Source organism: Chiloscyllium plagiosum, unplaced genomic scaffold (assembly GCF_037043375.1).
Source record: "Chiloscyllium plagiosum isolate Xiang-an unplaced genomic scaffold, Cpla_swu_hap1 HiC_scaffold_14, whole genome shotgun sequence".
NCBI lineage: Eukaryota > Metazoa > Chordata > Chondrichthyes > Orectolobiformes > Hemiscylliidae > Chiloscyllium > Chiloscyllium plagiosum.
The window spans coordinates 16,622,921-16,643,880 of NW_028270152.1; the positions used below are offsets into that span (position 1 = coordinate 16,622,921).

A 20,960-nucleotide genomic window follows, 5' to 3' on the forward strand; every position below is an offset into this window, starting at 1 on the left:
GGTACCATTCTAAACTAATCCTAAAATAATCCTATTCCTGTAGCAAATAAGGACTCGTTTGTAAATCCTGTTCATGTATCAAGAACCAAATGATACAGACTTAAAGCAGTTATAAGAAGCAACGGCAACGTGAGCCAAGTGCAGGTAAATGGGATTAGTATAGTTTGATGGTTTGTTGGTCATTGTAGTTTCAGTGGGCCGAAGGGCCTGTTTCTATGCTCTATGACTCGATGAGGAACAAATGTGTGGCTAAGGCAGTGCTTCCAAAATTTTTATTTCCTACTGTGACCCCACTTTGGGGCTTGAAATTTTCAAGGGGAGAAGACCCATGAGGGGAGGGGTGTTCAACCTTTGCAAAATTCCATTCAAATTGTGAACCCCACTTGGTGTCCTGGCTAATGCTCCCACTTTGGTAAGCCCTAGGTTAGAGACTGCCATGCACTGGCTGAGTGTGTGCTGGCAACAGGTTCAATCAAGGCATCCAACAGGGGATCACGGTTATCTGAAATAGAACGATGCCAGGGCTATGAAGAGAAAGCGGGAGTGCAAGGGTTGGGGAAAGTGCTGGGAGAATTTCTCCTTCAGAGAGTTAGCACAGACATGATGGGCCAGTTAATCTCCTTCTGTGCTGTAATTGTTATGTGAATCTATAAGGAATTCAGAAGTTTTTCTTTTACCCAGACACATGGTGATATGGATCTCACCACCATAAGAAATAAGTCGAAGTGAAGAGTAAGTTGTATTTACATGGAAGCTGGGTAAACATGTGGGAGAAAGGAATTGAAAGTTACATTCATTGGGTTAGATGAATTCAATTGGGAGTAGATTTTCATTAAGTATAAATGCTGGCTTGGACCAGTGCGCACAATGGCCTGCTTCTCTTAGAGTCATGGAGTCATAGAGATGTACAACATGGAAACAGATCCTTCGGTCCAACCCGTCCATACCGACCAGATATCCCAACCCAATCTAGAGCCACCTGCCAGCACTCGGCTCATATCCCTCCTATTCATATACCCATCCAAATGCCTCTTAAATGTTGTAATTGTACCGGCCTCCACCACTTCCTCTGGCAGCTCATTCCATACCCGTACCACACTTTGTGTAAAAACATTGCCCCTTAGGTCTCTTTATATCTTTCCCCTCTCACCCTAAACCTATATCCTCTAGTTCTGGACTCCCCAATCACAGGGAAGAGACTTTGTCTATTTATCCGATCCATGCCCCTCATAATTTTGTAAACCTCTATAAGGTCACCCCTCAGCCTCCGACGCTCCAGGGAAAACAGCCACAGCCTGTTCAGCCTCTCCCTATAGCTCAAATTCTCCAACCCTGGCAACATCCTTGTAAATCTTCTCTGAACCCTTTCAAGTTTCACAGCATCTTTCCGATAGGAAGGAGACCAGAACTGCATGCAATATTCCAACAGTGGCCTAACCAATGTCCTGTACAGCCGCAGCATGACCTCCCAACTCCTGTATTCAATACTCTGACCAATAAAGGGAAGCATACCATATGCCACCTTCACTATCCTATCTAACTGCGACTCCACTTTCAAGGAGCTATGAACCTGCACTCCAAGGTCTCTTTGTTCAGCAACACTCCCTAGGACCTTACCATTAAGTGCATAAGTCCTGCTAAGATTTGCTTTCCCAAAATGCAGCATCTCGCATTTATCTGAATTAAACTCCATCTGTCACTTCTCAGCCCATTGGCCCATCTGGTCCAGATCCTGTTGTAATCTGAGGTAACCCTCTTCGCTGTCCACTATACCTCCAATTTTGGTGTCATCTGCAAACTTACTAACTGTACCTCTTATGCTCGCATCCAAATCATTTATGTAAATGACAAAACGTAGAAGACCCAGCACCGATCCTTGTGGCACTCCACTAGTCACAGGCCGCCAGTCTGAAAAAACCACCACCACCACCCTCTGTCTTCTAGCTTTGAGCCAGTTCTGTATCCAAGTTTGTGAGACATGATTTCCCACGCACAAAGCCATGTTGCCTATCCCTAATCAGTCCTTGCCTTTCCAAATACATGTACCTCCTGTCCCTCAGGATTCCCTTCAACAACTTGCCCACCACCGACGTCAGGCTCACTGGTCTATAGTTCCCTGGCTTGTCCTTACCTCCTTCTTAAACAGTGGCACCACATTAGCCAACCTCCAGTCTTCCGGCACCTCACCTGTGACTATCTATGATACAAATATCTCTGCAAGAGGCCCAGCAATCACTTCTCTCGCTTCCCACAGAGTTCTCGGGTACACCTGATCAGGTCCTGGGGATTTATCCACCTTTACCCGTTTCAAGACATCCAGCACTCCCTCCTCTGTAATCTGGACATTTTGCAAGATGTCACCATCTATTTCCCTACAGTCTATATCTTTCATATCCTTTTCCACAGTAAATAATGATGCAAAATACTCATTTAGTATCTTCCCCATTTTCTGCAGCTCCACACAAAGGCCGCCTTGCTGATCTTTGAGGGGGCCCTATTCTCTCCCTCGTTACCCTTTTGTCCTTAATGTACTTGTAAAAACTCTTTGGATTCTCCTTAATTCTATTTGCCAAAGTTATCTCATGTCCCCTTTTTGCCCTCCTAATTTCCCTCTTAAGTATACTCCTACTTTCTTTATACTCTTCTTAGGATTCATTCGATGTATCCTGTCTATACCTTATATACGCTACCTTCTTTTTCTTAACCAAACCCTCAATTTCTTTAGTCATCCAGCATTTCCTATACCTACCAGCCTTTCCTTTCACCCTGACAGGAATATACTTTGTCTGGATTCTCGTTATCTCTTTTCTGAAGGCTTCCCATTTTCCAGCCATCCCTTTACCTGCGAACATCTGCCCCCCAATCAGCTTTCAAAAATTCTTGCCAATACCGTCAAAATTGGCCTTTCTCCAATTTAGAACTTCAACTTTTAGATCTGGTCTATCCTTTTCCATCACTATTTTAAATCTATTAGAATTATGGTCGCTGGCCCCAAAGTGCTCCCCCACTGACACCTCAGTCACCTGCCCTGCCTTATTTCCTAAGAGTAGGTCAAGTTTTGCACCTTCTTTAGTAGGTATATCTACATACTGAATCAGAAAATTGTCTTGTACGCACTTAACAAATTCCTCTCCATCTAAACCTTTAATACTATGGCAGTCCCAGTCTATGTTTGGAAAGTTAAAATTCCCTACCATAACCACCCTACTATTCTTACAGAGAGCTGAGATCTCCTTACAAGTTTGTTTCTCAATTTCCCTCTGATTATTAGGAGTTCTATAATACAATCCCAATAAGGTGATCATCCCTTTCTTATTTCTCAGTTCCACCCAAATAACTTCCCTGGATGTATTTCCGGGAATATCATCCCTCAGCACAGCTGTAATGCTATCCCTTATCAAAAATGCCACTCCCCCTCCTCTCTTGCCACCCTTTCTATCCTTCCTGTAGCCTGTTGTATCCTGGAACATTAAGCTGCCAGTCCTGCCCATCCCTGAGCCATGTTTCTGTAATTGCTGTGATATCCCAGTCCCATGTTCCTAACCATGCCCTGAGTTCACCTGCCTTCCCTATTAGGCCCCTTGCATTGAAATAAATGCAGTTTAATTTATTAGTCCTACCTTGTCCCTGCCTGCCCTGACTGTTTGATTCGTTTCTGTTCTCAACTGTACCAGTCTCGGATTGATCTCTTTCCTCACTATCTCCTGGGGTCCCACCCCCCCAACCTTACGAGTTTAAATCCTCCCAAGCAGCTCTAGCAAATTTCTCTGCCAGTATATTAGTCCTCTTCCAATTTAGATGCAATCTGTTGTGTGGATTTGTCAATAAGGAAAACAGTAGGTTATTCAATCCATCTTGGTGTCCCTGTTGTCTGCTAAGACATGTTTCAGTACTGTAAATTCTGTGTAAAAATAAGTATCGGAGCTGAAAATGTGTTGCTGGAAAAGCGCAGCAGGTCAGGCAGCATCCAAGGAACAGGAGAATCGACGTTTCGGGCATGAGCCCTTCTTCAGGATGAAGAAAGGCTCATGCCAGAAACGTTGATTCTCCTGCCCCTTGGATGCTGCCTGACCTGCTGCACTTTTCCAGCAACACATTTTTAGCTCTGATCTCCAACATCTGCATCCTCACTTTCTCCTAAAAATAAGTATCAACAAGTTCAGGGAGCATATGACAGAGTAGATGTAGAAAAATTATTCTCTGTTGCAAGTAAACCATTGAGTAGAATTAAGGAGATTTTAAAAAATTGACAAAGGTGTGGAGAGGTGATGAGAAAATATTTTTCATGCAGAGCATTGACAGAATCTGGAATCCTCTACTTGAAAAGTGATGCAAGCTGATTCTAACAATAAGGTTAAAAGGGATTTCGTCAAATAGTTGAGAATGTGGAACTAGCAGGAAAGACAAGAAGCAGGAGCAGGGTCGGGAGCAAAAGCCAGAATAGGCATAATGGACTGAATGGCCTCCTGTTGTGCTGTAAATTTTAACGATTCCACGAAGGGCTAGATGCAATAAACTAGAAATGGTGGAAATACTCAATAAGGCAGACAGAATACCAGAGAGAAAGAAAGTTAAAGTTTAAAGTGAACCTTTTGTTTTCATTTGGGAAAGTGAGAGATGGAGCAGGTTTTCAGCAATCACAAAGGCAGGACAATTTGCAGGAGATGGTGGCACACTGCTAATGGCACTAGACTAACAATCCATCCGCCCAGGCTAATGCTAGGATTGTAGACGCTGGACTGTCAGATTTGAGAAGTGTGGTGCTGGAAAAGCACAGCCAGACAGGAAGCATCCAAGGAACAGGAGAATTGACATTTCGGGCATAAGCCCTTCATCAGGAATGTGGAGGGGGGAGGGGCTGAGAGATAAATAGAGGGGCTGGGGTAAAGGCAGGTGGGAATTCCCATTCTAAATGATGACTTTACAATCCAGGTTTGTTCAATATATCATTTCAGTCGCATGATACTGTAATCTTTTGCTTTCAGTTCTGTGTCTTATGATCTTATGCTCCTGATGAAGGAGCAGCGCTACAAAAGCTAGTGCTTCCAAATAAATCCGTTAGCCTATATCCTGATTTTATGATTTTTAACTTTGTTCACCCCAGTCCAACACTCCACTCCACATCATTAATAACAAAAGAAATTGAGATACAGGTAAAAGGAGTGACAATTGGTTTGATATTACCAAAAAAAGCAAAATATGTATTTCGAAAAGCTCTAAATGGGAAAATGCAGAATCATCACTTATGAATGCCATTTAAGATAATGGAGTTGAGGTTATAATTTGAAATTGATTAACTAAATGCTGAAGGTTGTAAAGTAACCTGTTGAGAAAGATATGAAACTGTTCCTCAGTCTTATGTTTGAACTTCAGAGAAAAATCATGGCATTCCCCAAAGAACTGTGAAGTGTAAACTCTGGAAAACTGAGGTCAGTATTGAAGTGGAGAATTAAAATAAACAAGCACATCAGAACTTGCACGTTGCTTAAAAAAAGACATGTTGCTGAAGCTTTTTATCTTGTGCACTCATCAGGATAAATGGAAGAATGCCAAATTTCAAGTGGTCTTCATACTACAGAAGAAGGATTGGTTTGGCAAGCTCATTCTAGAGAAAGTGAGGACTGCAGATGCTGGAGATCAGAACCGAAAAGTGTGGTGCTGGAAAAGCACAGCTGGTCAGGCAGCATCCAAGGAGTAGGCTAATCAACATTTCGAGTGCAAGCTCTTCATCAGGAGTAAGGGGGTGGCCCAAGGGGGCTGAGAAATAAATGAAAGGGAGGTAGGGCTTGGGAAAGATAGCTGGGAATAGGATAGTTAGATGGAAGTGTGGGGTGATGGTGATAGGTTGGAAAGGAGAGTGGAGCGGATAGTTGGGAAGGAAGCCGGACAGATAGGACAGTTCAAGAGGGCAGTGCCAAATTGGAAGGTTGGATTTGAAATAAGGTGTGGGAGGGAGGGGAAATAAGGTGTGGGAGGGAGGGGAAATGAAGAAACTGGTGAAATCTACATTGATCCTGTGTGATTGGAGGGTCCCAAGGCACAAGATAAGGCATTCTTCCTCCAGGAGTTAGATAGCTAGAGTTTGGTGGTGGAGAAAGACCAGGATTTGCATGTCCTTGGCAAAGTGTTCAGCCACAGGGCAGTGGGGTTGTTTAGTGCATGTGTTCCAGAGATGTTCTCTGAAATGTTCTGCAAGTTAGCGCACTGTCTCCCCAATGTACAGGAGCCCACACATAGAGTAACACATACAGTGGACGATGTGTGTGGAAGTACAGGTAAATCTCTGTCAGATGTGGAAGGATGCTTTGGGCGTGGGATGGAGGTGAGAGGGGAGATGTGGGCACAGGTTTTGCACTTCTTGTGGGGGCAAGGAAAGGTGTTGGGAGTGGAGGGTGGGTTAGTGGCAAGGAAAGGTGTTGGGAGTGGAGGGTGGGTGGATGCGTGGGGACTGTGGACCCTACACGGGAGTCATGGAAGGAATGGTCTCTGCAGAATGCAGATAGTGGTGAGGACAAAAATATATCCTTGATGGTGAGATTTGTTTTTAGTTGGTGGAAAGGGTAGAGGATAATATGTTGTGCCCCTCCCTTCCGTAGTCTCTCAGCTCTCTTGGACTACCCCCTCATTCCTGATGAGCTTATGCTCGAAAAGTCGACTGTCCTGACGGGCTGTGCTTTTCGAGCACCACGCTTTTTGACTCTGATTCTCGTTGGCCAAAGTGTTGATGTGGAGAAAGCAATGGAGGATGCAAATGATGAAAAAGTATTTAGCAAAAAAAAATTAAATTAAGCATTAAAGTAACAAAAGGAAGGAAAGTGTGTAAAATGGAAAAGCACTATCATCACCCAGAATGGCCCTCTAGCGGATTTGCCCCTCAGGAAGATGGCGACCGAGTCGGCTCCGGCACATCGAACACACATGCGCAGCAAGTCTCCCTGACAATCAAGGCTGGGTATTATGGGTAACATCATACAGACATCCAAAGGTGGTTGACGTCATGGTCATTTACGTGTGGAATGTTTTACCTTGTGAAAAGGATGGCAGCTGTCTCGGGACACCGCCTCCACCGCTCGGTTGTCATGGAAATGACGGGGGCGTTGCCCGCTATTTCCATGATCACCCGTCTGCGGGGAGGATTGGGTATTATGGGTAGTGGCGGGTTCCCGCCATCCGCGGCTGGGGATCCACAATGCCCTGCGATGAGGGGGAGGGGGCGAAGCGGCTGTGGCCTTTGAGTCTGGGACGTGCGTCGCCATTTTGGCCGCTGTGTTTAAATATCGAGGGAAGGGAAGAGAGACAAACTTTCTCCTCCCCGGGCGCTGAAAAAAAATTAAAGGCGCTTTTCGCAGCTTTCCCTCCCCTTTACAACGTCCCATTCCTTCTATCTTCAACTTACCACCCCACCCCCCCCCCCCCGCAACCCCGGGTAAGGAAGGACGAGATGAAGCTGACGGATAATGTGCTGCGCAGCTTCCGAGTGGCTAAGGTGTTCCGAGAGAACACGGACAAGATCAACTGCTTCGACTTCTCACCTAACGGAGAGACGCTCATCTCCAGCAGCGACGATGACTCCATCGTCCTTTACGACTGCCAAGAGGGCAAGTGAGTGATATTACCGCCCACCCACTCCCCCCCCCCCCCGGTTCATTTGTCGATGACCCTCTCCTCTCAGGGATGGCCTAGAAGCCCCCGGCCTTGATTTTTCACACAGATCCCGAGTTCGGTTCGCCTTGGGTGGGGTTGGGAGGGTGGTGCGGACTGCAGACTCAGTCAGCGATGAGGAGAAGATAGAAAGTTGCCTTAGATTATTAAATGGTTTTAGGAAAAGGGCAGTCACGCGTTAGAGGCGGGAAGTAGTGATCTGCAATACCATAATTGTGGGGCCAGAGATTATGTTCTTTCATCGTCTCTGATGTTCATTTTTTTTTTGTAGCACAGAACGTGTCTGCAGGATTTCCTTCCGTAATATTGCAGGTAACAGCCTTTTAAGCTGGAAATAATAGCCGGAAAATTAAAAATGGGTAAAAACAATGACTGCAGATGCTGGAAACCAGATTTTGGATTAGTGGTGCTGGAAGAGCACAGCAGTTCAGGCAGCATCCGAGGAGCAGTAAAATCGACGTTTCGGGCAAAAGCACTTCATCAGGGTTAAAGGCAGAGAGCCTGAAGCGTGGAGAGATAAGCTAGAGGAGGGTGGGGAGGAAGTACCATAGAGTACAGTAAGTGAGTGGGGGAGGGGATGAAGGTGATAGGTCAGGGAGGAGAGGGTGGAGTGGATAGGCGGAAAAGGAGATAGGCAGGTCGGACAAGTCATGGGGACAGTGCTGAGCTGGAAGTTTGAGGTGGGGGAAGGAGAAATGAGGAAATTGGTGAAGTCCACATTGATGCCCTGGGGTTGAAGTGTTCCGAGGCGGAAGATGAGGCATTCTTCCTTCAGGCGTCTGGTGGTGAAGGAGGCCCAGGACCTCCATGTCCTCGGCAGAGTGGGAGGGGGAGTTGAAATGTTGGGCCACGGGGCGGTGTGGTTGATTGGTGCGGGTGTCCCGGAGATGTTCCCTAAAGCGCTCTACTAGGAGGCGTCCAGTCTCCCCAATGTAGAGGAGACTGCATCGGGAGCAACGGATGCAATAAATGATATTAGTGGATGTGCAGGTAAAACGTTGATGGATGTGGAAGGCTCCTTTCAGGCCTTGGATGAGGTGAGTGAGGAGGTGCGGGTGCAGGTTTTGCAGTTCCTGCGGTGGCAGGGGAAGGTGCCAGGATGGGAGGGTGGGTTGTAGGGGGGCGTGGACCTGACCAGGTAGTCACGGAGGGAATGGTCTTTGCGGAAGGCAGAAAGGGGTGGAGAGGTAAATATATCCCTGGTGGTGGGGTCTTTTTGGAGGTAGCGGAAATATCGGTGGATGATTTGGTTTATGCAAAGGTTGATAGGGTGGAAGGTGAGCACCGGGGCATTCTGTCCTTGTTACGGTTGGAGGGGTGGAGTCTGAGGGCGGAGGTGCGGGATGTGGATGAGATGCATTGGAGGGAAATTGCAGTCTCTAAAGAAGGATGCTATCTGTTCTGTGGTGGAACTGGTCTTCCTGGGAGCAGATAGGGCGGAGGAATTGGGAATACGGGATGGCATTTTTGCAAGAGGTAGGGTGGGAAGAGGTGTAATCCAGGTAGCTGTGGGAGTTGGTGGGTTTGTAAAAAATGTCAGTGTCAAGTTGATCGTCATTAATGGAGATGGAGAGGTCCAGGAAGGGGAGGGAGGTGTCAGAGATGGTCCAGGTAAATTTAAGGTCAGGGTGGAATGTGTTGGTGAAGTTGATGAATTGCTCAACCTCCTCGCGGGAGCACGAGGTGGCGCCAATGCAGTCATCAATGTAGCGGAGGAAAAGGTGGGGAGTGGTGCCGGTGTAATTATGGAAGATCAACTGTTCTACGTAGCCAACAAAGAGACAGGCATAGCTGGGGCCCATACGTGTGCCCATGGCTACCCCTTTGGTCTGGAGGAAGTGGGAGGACTCGAAGGAGAAATTGTTAAGGGTAAGGACCAGTTCGGCCAAATGAATGAGAGTGTCGGTGGAAGAGGACATCGGGAGAGGAAAAAACGGAGGGCTTGGAGGCCCTGGTCATGGCGGATGGAGGTGTAGAGGGATTGGATATCCATGGTGCAGATGAGGCATTGGGGGCCAGGGAAACGGAAGTCTTGGAGGAGGGGGAGGGTGTGGGTGGTGTCTTGAACATATGTGGGGCGTTCCTGGACTAGGGGGGATAGGACAGTGTCGAGGTAGGTAGAAATGAGTTCAGTGGGGCAGGAGCATGCTGAGACAACGGGTCGGCCAGGGTGGTCAGGCTTGTGGATCTTGGGAAGGAGGTAGAACCGGGCAGTGCGGGGTTCCCGGACTGAGGTTGGAACCTGTGGGTGGGAGATCTCCTGAGGTGATGAGGTTCTGTATGGTCTGGGAGATGATGGTTTGGTGATGGGGGATGGGGTCATGGTTGAGGGGGCGGTGGGAAGAGGTGTCCTCGAGTTGGCGTTTGGCTTCAGCGGTGTCGTTTACCTGGATGGCTGAGCACATGCGATAGTTGAGGCAAATACCTTGCATCTCAACAATGCAAAGGTTAACTATATTTTATACATCGGTACAGAGCTGAAAGCTGATACTTAAAATGGGACCCAAAATCTGGGCATGGTTTAGGTCTTGTGGTATCATAGGTAGTGTCCATTCCTCTGAAGTCTGAATTTGATTCCAATCCCTGAACTTGTGGTAGCATCCCTAGCTCTGGGCCATTAGGTCTAGATTAAAGTCCTCCCTGTTGTGGAGGTGTGCCATTGCATGTCAGAACAGGTTGATTAACAAACATCTAAGAATAATGTTCCAGCTTTATGGGTTATTGCAACATGATGGTTGTGCCCAAAGGTTGAGATCAAAATCCCACAGAGGTTGATTTAAATTATTTTAGAATTATGACTTGATGAAAAAGTTAGAGGCATCAGTATTGAATTTCAGAATTTAAGTCTGAGATTACTGAAATCGCAGCTGTTTTTTGGAGTAAATTTTACACAGATTCTAGAGGTAGAAGGGACAAGACTGTAGAATGGTTACCACACAAAGAGAAGCTGTTTATATTTTAGTACCTTAGGTGTTCTCCTTTGAGAGCTGTATTAAGTTTTTAAGAAAATTGACTGATTTTTGCCATGTATTCTTTGAATTGTGTTTTTGCTGTGGCAGAGTTTTGTGGTCATTTTACATCAGTGTGTAAATGTTGGCAGGTTATTCCACTATTGCAGATGGCCTCAGTTCTGTCTGTTGTTGTTGTTGTTTGTTTATTTTTCCTCCATGCTGATTTCCAGTCTGTTACAGCTAATTCTGGAAATTTGATGTATAGCTCTATATTAATTTGGGCCACTCAGTTAATAAAAACTGTCATTTTGTCAGAGGGCACTGACTGCTAACAGGAAATGAGTTCTGTTTTGAAATAGTAAATTGTTTGATCTTCCTCAAGTCAAGTGGAGGGTGTAAGAACTGCTTCAGTACCTCCTGAACTGTGCAGTTGACACTTAACATGAAATTGAGGTTTGCCATTCGTTTTGTTTTCTTTTCACAGTGATAATGCATGTGGTTTGTGATTGTCATTGGTGTCTCTGTTACTGAAGTCAGGTCAGTTATTAATTAAGTCAGTCATAAGATATCCGTTAGTTGACCTAGTTAATGTTCTCTTTTGGGTGGTCTTGTGACATAACAGTTGTATTTCTAACGCTGGATCGAAGTTCAAGTCCCACTGAACTCTGGGTGTGTCCAAAACATGCCTGAGCAGGCTTGTTTCTTTGTGGGTAAAGAAATACTTGACTGCTTTAATAAAATACAGCATTATATGTCAGTTATTTACTCAATGACATGCAGAAACATGCATTGATGATTTTGTTCCCTTTTCTGATGTTTGGGCGCAACTAACTAAGGGAGGCCTTGCAAGTAGACAATGATAAAAGGTGGCAAACAACAGTTCTGTGAACCTCCGTGTAACTGTGTTGAGGTTAAGCTGGGCATCTTTTCTGATAAAGCTTAACATCATTTCATGTAATTTTTTTCTTACCTGTCAGACCAAAGAGGACACTGTACAGTAAGAAGTATGGGGTAGACCTGATCAGATACACACATGCAGCAAATACAGTGGTTTACAGTTCTAACAAAATTGATGGTAAGTTAGTTTGTGTTGTACAAATCTCTAGCTGTTTAGTTTCTCTTGCTCTGAACTTGTCAAAGACCGGGACATCCTTTGCATCTGTAAAATGAGTTGTTGTATAAAGTTTGTATTTCTCTGTTACCAGTGCATTAACACTTTTACAGAATTAATGTTTTGCATGCTTAATTAAATGTAGTTTTGTAACTTTTTGTTTTGTTTGGAAGTCTCAGCACCTCACCCATGTTGGATCCTTTTGTTCTCAGTTTCCCATTTGAAACCTGTGCTTTAGTCCTGCCTGATGATTACTGGGGGACAAGTGTGCATTTGAGCTTGCAATTTGGTTTTGAAAGCGTGTCAATCTTTTGATTTGTTATTTCAAAAAATCAAATAACTACTAAATTAAGTTTTATATATCGATTGATCTTGAAGTTGAAAATTATAGATTTAGTAGAGATGTTGAATCAATTTTTGAGGGGGGGAATAAACTGGTAAGAAATAGAGAGGCATGCTTTTTTTTAGGGCATTTGTTTTCTATACAAAGTGTTGATTGCTGGTCGGATACTGTTTGAAAGGAATGTAGCCAATCCTTTGCTTCATCAAAATGTGCATTATTTACATGAGCCTCGCCACCAAATTGTTTTAGAGGAAAGAGCTGCATTCATCACAACGGAACCTTGTCTGATTTAGCTATTTTCCCTTTTATACACATGGGCACTTTTCACAAGGGTGACTCTGACTCAGTGTGGTCTGATTCTTGTCATCCTTTCTTGTTCCTTTGATCTGGGCGTTGAGTATCAAGTGGATGACAGCCAGTTTTGTTCAGTGTCACACTAGTTGGGCTTAGCTTCTTCAGCACAGAACGAAAATAAAATCATGCACTTAATTACAAAAAGTTTTGCTCACGAGTTTTGGTAAGCTTTGAAATTAAAGAATCGTTGAGTGTAAAGAGATGGCGTACTGAGGTGCAATTCCGTAACTCATTTGTTTTGTTATCTTTTTGAGCATATTTCAAGTGTTATCAATGCCCAATTTAAAGAGAAAACTAATGATAAATTTAAATATTATTTTGTCCTTATCTTGATATAGTGCATATTTTTTGTTACACTGAGTTCTATTGAAACACAAAGTACTGTTTCGGATGAGGGACTGAGCCTAACCATGTGAGAAATGGGAAGTCACTGAGTGAAGCTGAATTGCCTTGGGGGTGCTTGGAAAGTGAATAATGTTGATTCCTTTTTCTCATTCTGATCTGTAGTATAACACTTCTGAGAATAATTTGATCTGTAGGGACATGATTGTAGCGGAAAATATTTCCACAAACCAGTCAGTGTAGTATTATTATAAATAACTAGGTTTTCATCGAAAATCAGATTTATAGTACTGCAGCACCATAGTGCCTCTTACTGAGTGGAAAGTCTCATGCAATTGACTTAGATAGAATTAGCATTGATCATTGAAGTTGGTGTATTGTATTATATTATAATGGACAACTAAGTGTAAAATTTTATAAACTTGATTGCAATTTACATGAATTCTACAGGTTATTACAGTGAAACCTATAATCGAACGATGCTACCAAACAAATTGAAAAATTGCCATTTATGTCCTGTCCCTATAAAGCACAGCAAATCTAATCAGGTTAACTGTGGCCCCAATGGCCTTCACTCATCAGCAAAATGATGGGTGATGTCATCATCAATGCTGTCAGGCAGCACTCACTCACCCATAACATGTGCACTGTGCTTGGTTTGGATTCTACTACTCAGCTGTAGATCTCATTTGAGTCCAAGACCCAGCGAGAAAAGAGCTGAAAATCCAGAGGAATTAATTTAGTTGACATCGCAATAATTAATCTAGTGTAGCATTTAAGGAAATTTAGTAAAATAGAATTTAGTAGGAATCTGAATGGGGTCCCTTCACTGGTTACCTCACACAAGATGAAGGTAGTTCTGCTAATTGAAAGTTAACCATATTAAAAGAGGGTGTCATGATTGGACTGAGCCATCTTCAGCTGTTCATCACTGACTTTCTTTTCATCAGAAACAGTGATGCATCAATGCTCAATATCACTTGCAACTTCTCAGATTCAGTATTTTGAGCCTTTGTGCAACACAAGGATGAAGTTTTGGCATTGGGTGAAAGTGGCACTTGAACAGTACCTGCCCCTCGTGTAGTAAATCCTATCTGCAGCAAATGGGATTCTAATCATCACCCACTGACATGTAATGAAATTGCTATTCCTAAATCCCTCATTGTCAGCATTTTTGTTGTGTATCATTTGATCAGATACCCAATTGCACCAACCATATAATTGCATTGGCTATAACAGCAGGTCGAAGGTTGGGACTTTTGACTCTGCAAACTCTGTTCATTCACCAATGTGCAAGGTACATATTGGAAGTGTGGTGTAATACTCTGTTGAATGGAGCTGTTGAATAAACATCTGAGAAACCTAGCATCTAGGACAAAACTGACTTGATTGGTACCCACCCACTGCCTTAAACATATGTCACCCCATATGCTTAAGGCAGTGGATGAGGTTATGAAGTGATTTTTATGGAGGTTTATAATATCATGAGGGGCATAGATGAAGTGAGTGGCAAGGGTTCCTGTTTGCTATGGTGGGGGAGTTCAAAACTAGGGGGTTTACTTTTGAAATCTTTCTCCTCTCAACTTAAAAGGGCAACTTTTTTTTCCCCAAGAGTGGTTCATGTGTGGAATGAATTGCCAGAGAAAGTGGTGGGTGCAGGTGCAGTTGGAATGTTCAAAAGATGTTTGGATAAGTTAATGAATAGGAAAGATTTGGAGTGGTGTGGGACTAGTTTAGTTTGGGGAACATGGTTAGCGTGGACTGGTTGGTCCGAAGGGTATGTATCCATGCTATTTGACTCCATAGCTTGAATCAGAAGACTTCAGTGCAATTTAAGATGAAAATGAGCATTGTGAAATCATAATCTGACAAGGCCGTTGTCTGCAGCCATCAATAGCCATTTTCTTCCCACTTTTGCTAAGTAATGAGAAGATTTTATAATCCGCTTGGTATTTGGAGCCAGCAGAATGAGTGAAGCAAATTGTGTAGTTATTTTGATTGTGGCCAGTCTTAAAACCTTTGTGCTTTTGAAATTGATGAGCATTCTTATTAGGAACAATTTTTTAAAAATGTAATTGTAACTCATGAGCATTTGTTGAACTTAGGTTTTGAATATCTACTAAGAAATGAGTTACAGCTGCTTTCTATTTGCAGTTCAGTGGTGGCGTTTCATGTCCTTGTTCTTATTCATTCAGCCAGTACAACAGATATCCATACGCTATTCTGCCTGTGCCTGTGCAGAGGTAGTTGTTTGTACAGTTTGAGGGTTTGTGACACCACCCGGTTGATGGAGATAACTGTACAAGCCACTGCCTTGCATGGGCCAGGGACCAGCATCGCCAATAATGGACCGTGAGCTGCTGCTTGGATGCATTCATTACCTTCGGAAGATTAAAGAATTCCACTCTTGATAAAGTTTTGTGAAGTTTTTTTTTCCCCAGCATGGAACTTTCTAAAACTTTTAAAAGTGTTATGTTACAAAGAGATTAGTGTTTTAATTCTTGTTGAATTATGCAGAGTGGGTAATCTTTTATAAAGTTAGTATTTTGTAGTATAAATTTATGATGAGGCTCCATTTCTTGTAGAAACTGTTTCTAATAAAAGTTTTTAATTAACTGGAGGGTAGATGATTGATTAGACCAACTTTAATTGATGGTGGATAAATGTAACTTGAGTTGTCAAAACTTAGTGTCCCATTTTGGGATGTTTATGATTCTCAAAAGGAAAATCCATTTTTGAAAGCTGACATTTCCCATTAGAAAGCCCTGTTCTTTAGAACTAAGGCACTAAATCAACCTTGCAAAATCTGCAGTTGTAATTGGAAATAAGCAACTTCTTAAAATCAGTTCCCGTCCACTGTAAACAAAAGTTTTATCCATTATAGACCTAAAAAAAGGCATCAGATTTCAGAAATTATCTAAAGTAGCTGACTTTCTTGTTTTGGTGTACATTTTTTTTATTTGCCATACCTAACTAGTCAGTGTTTCAGAAAATTAATTTGTGAAGCACTTGAATGTTTTGAAATTGCTGTTACACAAATACAATAACAATTTCCCCTAATGACAATGAAGAATGCCCAAGGAACCATTTCCATGAAGTAGTTTGTGATTGACATGAAAGGCCAGACTGAGGCAACTAGTTCCCGAAGAATAAACTGCATTTTGCCATCAACCTCCAACACCACCCCCCAACCCACCCACCCACCCAATTAATTTCACTATCACTTCCAGGTGAAATGCTACCTCTAGGACCAAGCAACTGTGAACTTTGAAACAAACCAGTGAAACCAGACCTACCAGATTGGCAGCACTGCTGTCCTACAACACCAGGAACCTGGATCTGATTCCAGCCTTGGGTAACTTTGTGTGGAGTTTGCACATTCTCCCTGTGTTTGCATCAGTTTCTGCTGGCTGCTTCAGTTTCCTCCCACAATCCAAAGATGTGCCGGTTAGATGGATTGGCTATGCTAAACAGCCTGTAGTGTCGAGGAATATGCAGGCGAGGTGGGTTAGCCAGGGCAAATATGGGTTAGGGTGTGGAAGTGGGTCTGGCTGGGATACTCCTTGGAGGTTCAATGGGCTGAATGGTCTGTATCTGCACTGTGATCTGAGATCTTGAAGCTGCAACCATAATCCTTTGCATCATGTTCCAATACAATAACCAAGGACAGCTCAGGCTACAAGGTGATCCAAATTTGTCACTTGGGATATTTAATGGAGCAAGAATGACATGCAATACAGAGTAGTACCTTCATAAACACAACTCTTAACAAAATGTACAAACCAACTGAATTCATACAGAGCACAGTTCTGTTGCAATTCCAACATTTTGCTGAATGAGTCAAGTACCAAAGGATAAACCCAGGAATAATCTATTCTACCATTCTTTGTACAAGAACAGCAAATGTTGTATTCTGTTAATGTAGGCAAGTTAGTTTTCTTCTAAGTCCTAATGAAGCATAAAAATGATCAAAATGCAGGAACTAAAATACTGCAAATGTTGCTTATTTTCACTTGTATTACATCCTTTTTAGATACCATCCGGTACTTGTCACTTCATGACAACAAATACATTAGATATTTCCATGGTCACAGCAAAAGGTAGGTGAAGTATTTGTATTGTTCTGCTCTACTAAGATTGAATTTTTCTGTGGGATAAACTTCAGTAATGATGTACAAAGAGCAGTACAGAACAGGCCCTTCAGCCCACCAAGCCTGCCTTTCTAAACTAAGAAGCTTTTTGTCTTTATGCAGTCCATATCTCTCTTCCCCACCTTTTCATATTTTGTCAAGTTGCTTCTTTAAATGTTGCTACTACTACGTCTGGCAGTACATCCTAGGCATTTACAACCCTCTGTTTTCTTAAAAAAGCCTCTGGCGTCTTCTTTAAACTTCTCCATTTTATCTTAAAATTATGTTCCCTGGTAATTGATCTTTATACCCTGGGAAAAAGACTCTGCCTATCCATTCTCTTTCAGCCTCTAGTAAACCTCCTATCAGATATCCCCTCAAACGTTCACATGGTCATAAACCAGTTCTCCCCCCCCCCCCCCCCCCCCCCCCCCCCAATCTTTCCTCATACAAGATAGCCTCCAAACTTGGCAACATCCTGATAAACCTTTTCTGTACTCATTCTAAAGCCTCCAGATCCTCCTGGAGGTGTGGTGACCAGAAGTTCTGTCTGCCATTTCTTTACCCAAGTCTTCAGCCTATCTGTAGCCTGCTGTATCCTCTGATCTTCGTAAGTTACCACATCTTCCCCCAATCTGTGAGATGTGCAAACCTAGTAATCAGACCATGTCTACGTTTTCTTCGAAATAATTATCCCAGCAGAACACCTCTTTTCTCATCTCCAGTCAGAAAAAACCCTTCTACTGCTACTTTGTCTTCTATGACCATGCTAGTTCTGTATCTATCTTACCACCTCACCATAGATCCCATGTGACTTCACTTTCTGTATCAGCCTGCCATGAAGGACCTTGCCGAAGGTCTTGCTAAACTGTGTATACAGCATTTATTGCTCTGCCCTCGATCATTTTTGACCCTTCTCAAAAATCTTGATCAAACTTGAGACGTAACCTCTCCAAGAAAGTAATGTTCTGCTGTCTGTCAATAATAAGCCCATTATTTTCCAAATGTGAGTAAATCCTGACTCTAAGAACCTTGTTCCATAATTTTTCTACCACTGACCTAAGACTTGCTGCCCTTAATTTAATGGATTATCCTTGTTGCCCATCTTAATGGAACAATGTTGGCTATTCTCCAATCCTATGGGACCTCACTTGTGACGAAAGAAGATACAAAAATTTCATTTAAGACCCCAGTAGTTTCTTCCCTCTCTTCTGGGATAGATACCATCAGGACATGGAGACTTGCCTATCTTAATGCTTTTTAAAACATCCAACACAATTTTTTTAATATCGACATGTCTGACAATATCAATGTATCCCTCTTTAGACTCACCATCCACTGTCTCCTGCTTTGTGAATTCCAGTGCAAAACATTTAAGGACCTCACCCACTTCCTCTTACTCCATGCATAAATTTTCTCCTTTGTCCTTGAGTGGATTCACCCTTTCCCTCTGTACTCTGTTGGTCTGTAGGTTCTCCTAATTCCCTGTTTAAGTTCTTCCCTGCTTTCTTTATGTTCTTTGAGACTCTGTCTTCAGTTTCCTAAGCCTTAGGTAGGCTTCCTTTTCCTTTGACTAAGCTTGCAGTTTCTCTTGTTCAAAAGTTCCCAAATTGTACCATCCTTATTGTTCATTTTCATGGGAATATGCTGGTGTTGAACACTAATCAACTGACCTTAGAAGCTACCCAGAAAACACATGTGAATTTGCCCTCAAGCAGCTGCCCCCAATCTACATTTACTAGTTCCTTCCTGGTCTTGTCACAGTTAACCTTCTACCAATTTAATACTTGCGCCTGAGGACTGATCTTATCTATAACCAAGTTAAAATTTATGAAATTACTATCACTTCCCAAGGTACTTTCCCAATGACTCTTCAATCACCTGGCTGGGGTCATTGCCCAGAATCAGCCCTAATATGGCCTCTTCCTTAATTGAACTATTTACCAATTGCTTGTCATTTAACTGATTTGGATGAGAGTATAGAAGGCATGGTTAATAAGTTTACAGACAAAATTGGTGGCATAGATGTTGAAGGTTTTCTTGGGTCTTAAAGAGATTTTGATCAAATGGGTCAATGGGCTGAAAAATGAGCAGTTGAAGTTCAGTTTGGATAAATGCGAGAGATTGCAAGAACAAACGGGTCGGACTTAAATAATTAATGTTAGTATTGTTATAGGACAGAGGGGCCTAGGGGTTCAGGTTCATCATTCTTTGAAGTCGGCATCACATTTAGATTGTGGTTAAGAAGGCATTTAGCACATTTGTCGTCTTTGCTCACTCCTTTTGAGTATAGGAGTTTTAGGAAGACATTTCAGATTGTACAGGACATTGGTGAGGCCTCTTTTGGAGTACTGTGTCCAGTTCTGGTCACCTGTTATATGTGGGATATTATTAAGCTAGAGACTTATCAGGATGTTTCCAGATGTGGAAAGTTTCTTGGTATGGAAAGAAAGATTGGATGGGCTGGGACTTGCTTTACTTAAGCATAGGTTGAGAGGTGACTATTTATAGAATCATGAGAGGTATAGGTAGGGTTAATGGTAGGTGCCTTTTCCATAAAATGGGGATTTCAAAAACATGGGGCATATATTTAAGGTGGGAGGAGAGAGATTTAAAAAAGATGTGGGGCAAATTTTTAACACAGCGGATGGTGGTTTTAGTGTGGAATGAACTTCCTGAGGAAGTGGATGCAAGCAAAGTTAGTGTTTTAAAAGACATTTAGGTAAGTGCATGAATAGGAAAAGTTTGGAGGCATGTGGACCAGGTCCAGGCAGATAGGAATTATTTAGTTATGTTCGGCATAGATTAATTGGATTGAAGGGTCTGTTTCCATGCTATATGTCTTTCTAAGAACCCTTGTGAACACACCTAACCCGGATGTTTCTTTTGGTCTGTGTCTCAAAGATGTTATCTTTGATTATTTTTTAAAAAGAAAAGTTCTAACAGCCTTCAGAGACTTTGCTTGTTCTTTATTCGAGAGTCTGTGTGCTCAAGTTTGTTTTTTTTTCACCAAAGACCATCACTGTCCAGCTTGATGTTAATCATTGTTTGATATATTTCTGTATTTTGATCAGTGGTTGCTGAATATTTAGTATGATGCAATAGTGCTTATGACCTTACTCCAAAACAATGCCCCCCCTGCCCCGCCCCTCTAGTTTTCAACTGCAACAAACTCATTTGGAAGATTGATTGTTTCAGGACTCTACAAGGAGATTCGATACTTTGAGAGATTTTAAGCAAATATTGTATTGCACTGTATAGAGATGTGAAAATGTATTTTGCAAACCTTACGTTGTACTTGTTTTCCTTTTGTATGCTTTAGGGTTGTAGCATTATGTATGTCTCCTGTGGATGACACTTTCATGTCCAGTTCCTTGGATAAAACCATTAGACTGTGGGACCTTCGATCACCCAATTGTCAGGTATGTTCTTCTAACTGACTTGAACAACAGCTTTAGGGAGAGAAAGCAGTAACTATGAATTTGTAATCATTGCTTCAAACTACACTGCAGGCTTTGAGTGTAATATGGGCTGACATTTTAGGGTAGTGCAGAGGTTTGAGCTGATACATGAACACATGGTTCATGTTGCATGTCTTCTGAAGGGCCATTTTTAGCACTTTCTCTTTTTTTTAATTTCAGATTTCTTGCATTAAAGTTTTTGATACTTGTGACTATAATTTAACTAATAAAAGAAGAAAACAGATACAAGAGCAATAACACTAATGTAGGATTGATGAGAAATATTACAATATTAGAAAGGTGTGTTCTAAGGGGGCACAGTAAATGTTTTCAAGGCTTAGCTAGAAAGCCCTGAAATTGGGAGAAGTTTGTAGAAGTTGAAATCTGTAAAATCACCCACTTCTCTTAATTGGGATTGTCATAAGACGTGGAGTCTGAGGACAATATTGACTAGTTGGACTACCATATACACTGTAATAGTGTATATGTCCCACTAAATCTGAATTCTATTTACACTCACCATCCCTCTCAAAGGCCATCTCTCCTCTTCCCTACTCAGTGCTGTGTATTGTCTGCTTCCTAGCACATTGCCACACAAGGAGACAA

General features: G+C 42.6%; 1 protein-coding gene across 1 annotated transcript in view; it reads left to right on the plus strand.

Annotated features, from left to right (window-relative positions):
- Positions 1 to 7,218: 7,218 nt before the first annotated feature.
- The window catches only part of wdr82 (WD repeat domain 82), a 37,451-nt gene continuing 23,709 nt past the window's right edge, over positions 7,219 to 20,960 (plus strand). Inside the window, exons 1-4 of the mRNA XM_043707690.2 lie at positions 7,219 to 7,602; positions 11,591 to 11,688; positions 16,797 to 16,863; positions 20,216 to 20,315. Coding sequence (XP_043563625.1) covers positions 7,442 to 7,602; positions 11,591 to 11,688; positions 16,797 to 16,863; positions 20,216 to 20,315 — 426 coding nt within the window. The 5' untranslated portion in view covers positions 7,219 to 7,441. The remainder of the gene's footprint in view (positions 7,603 to 11,590; positions 11,689 to 16,796; positions 16,864 to 20,215; positions 20,316 to 20,960) is intronic.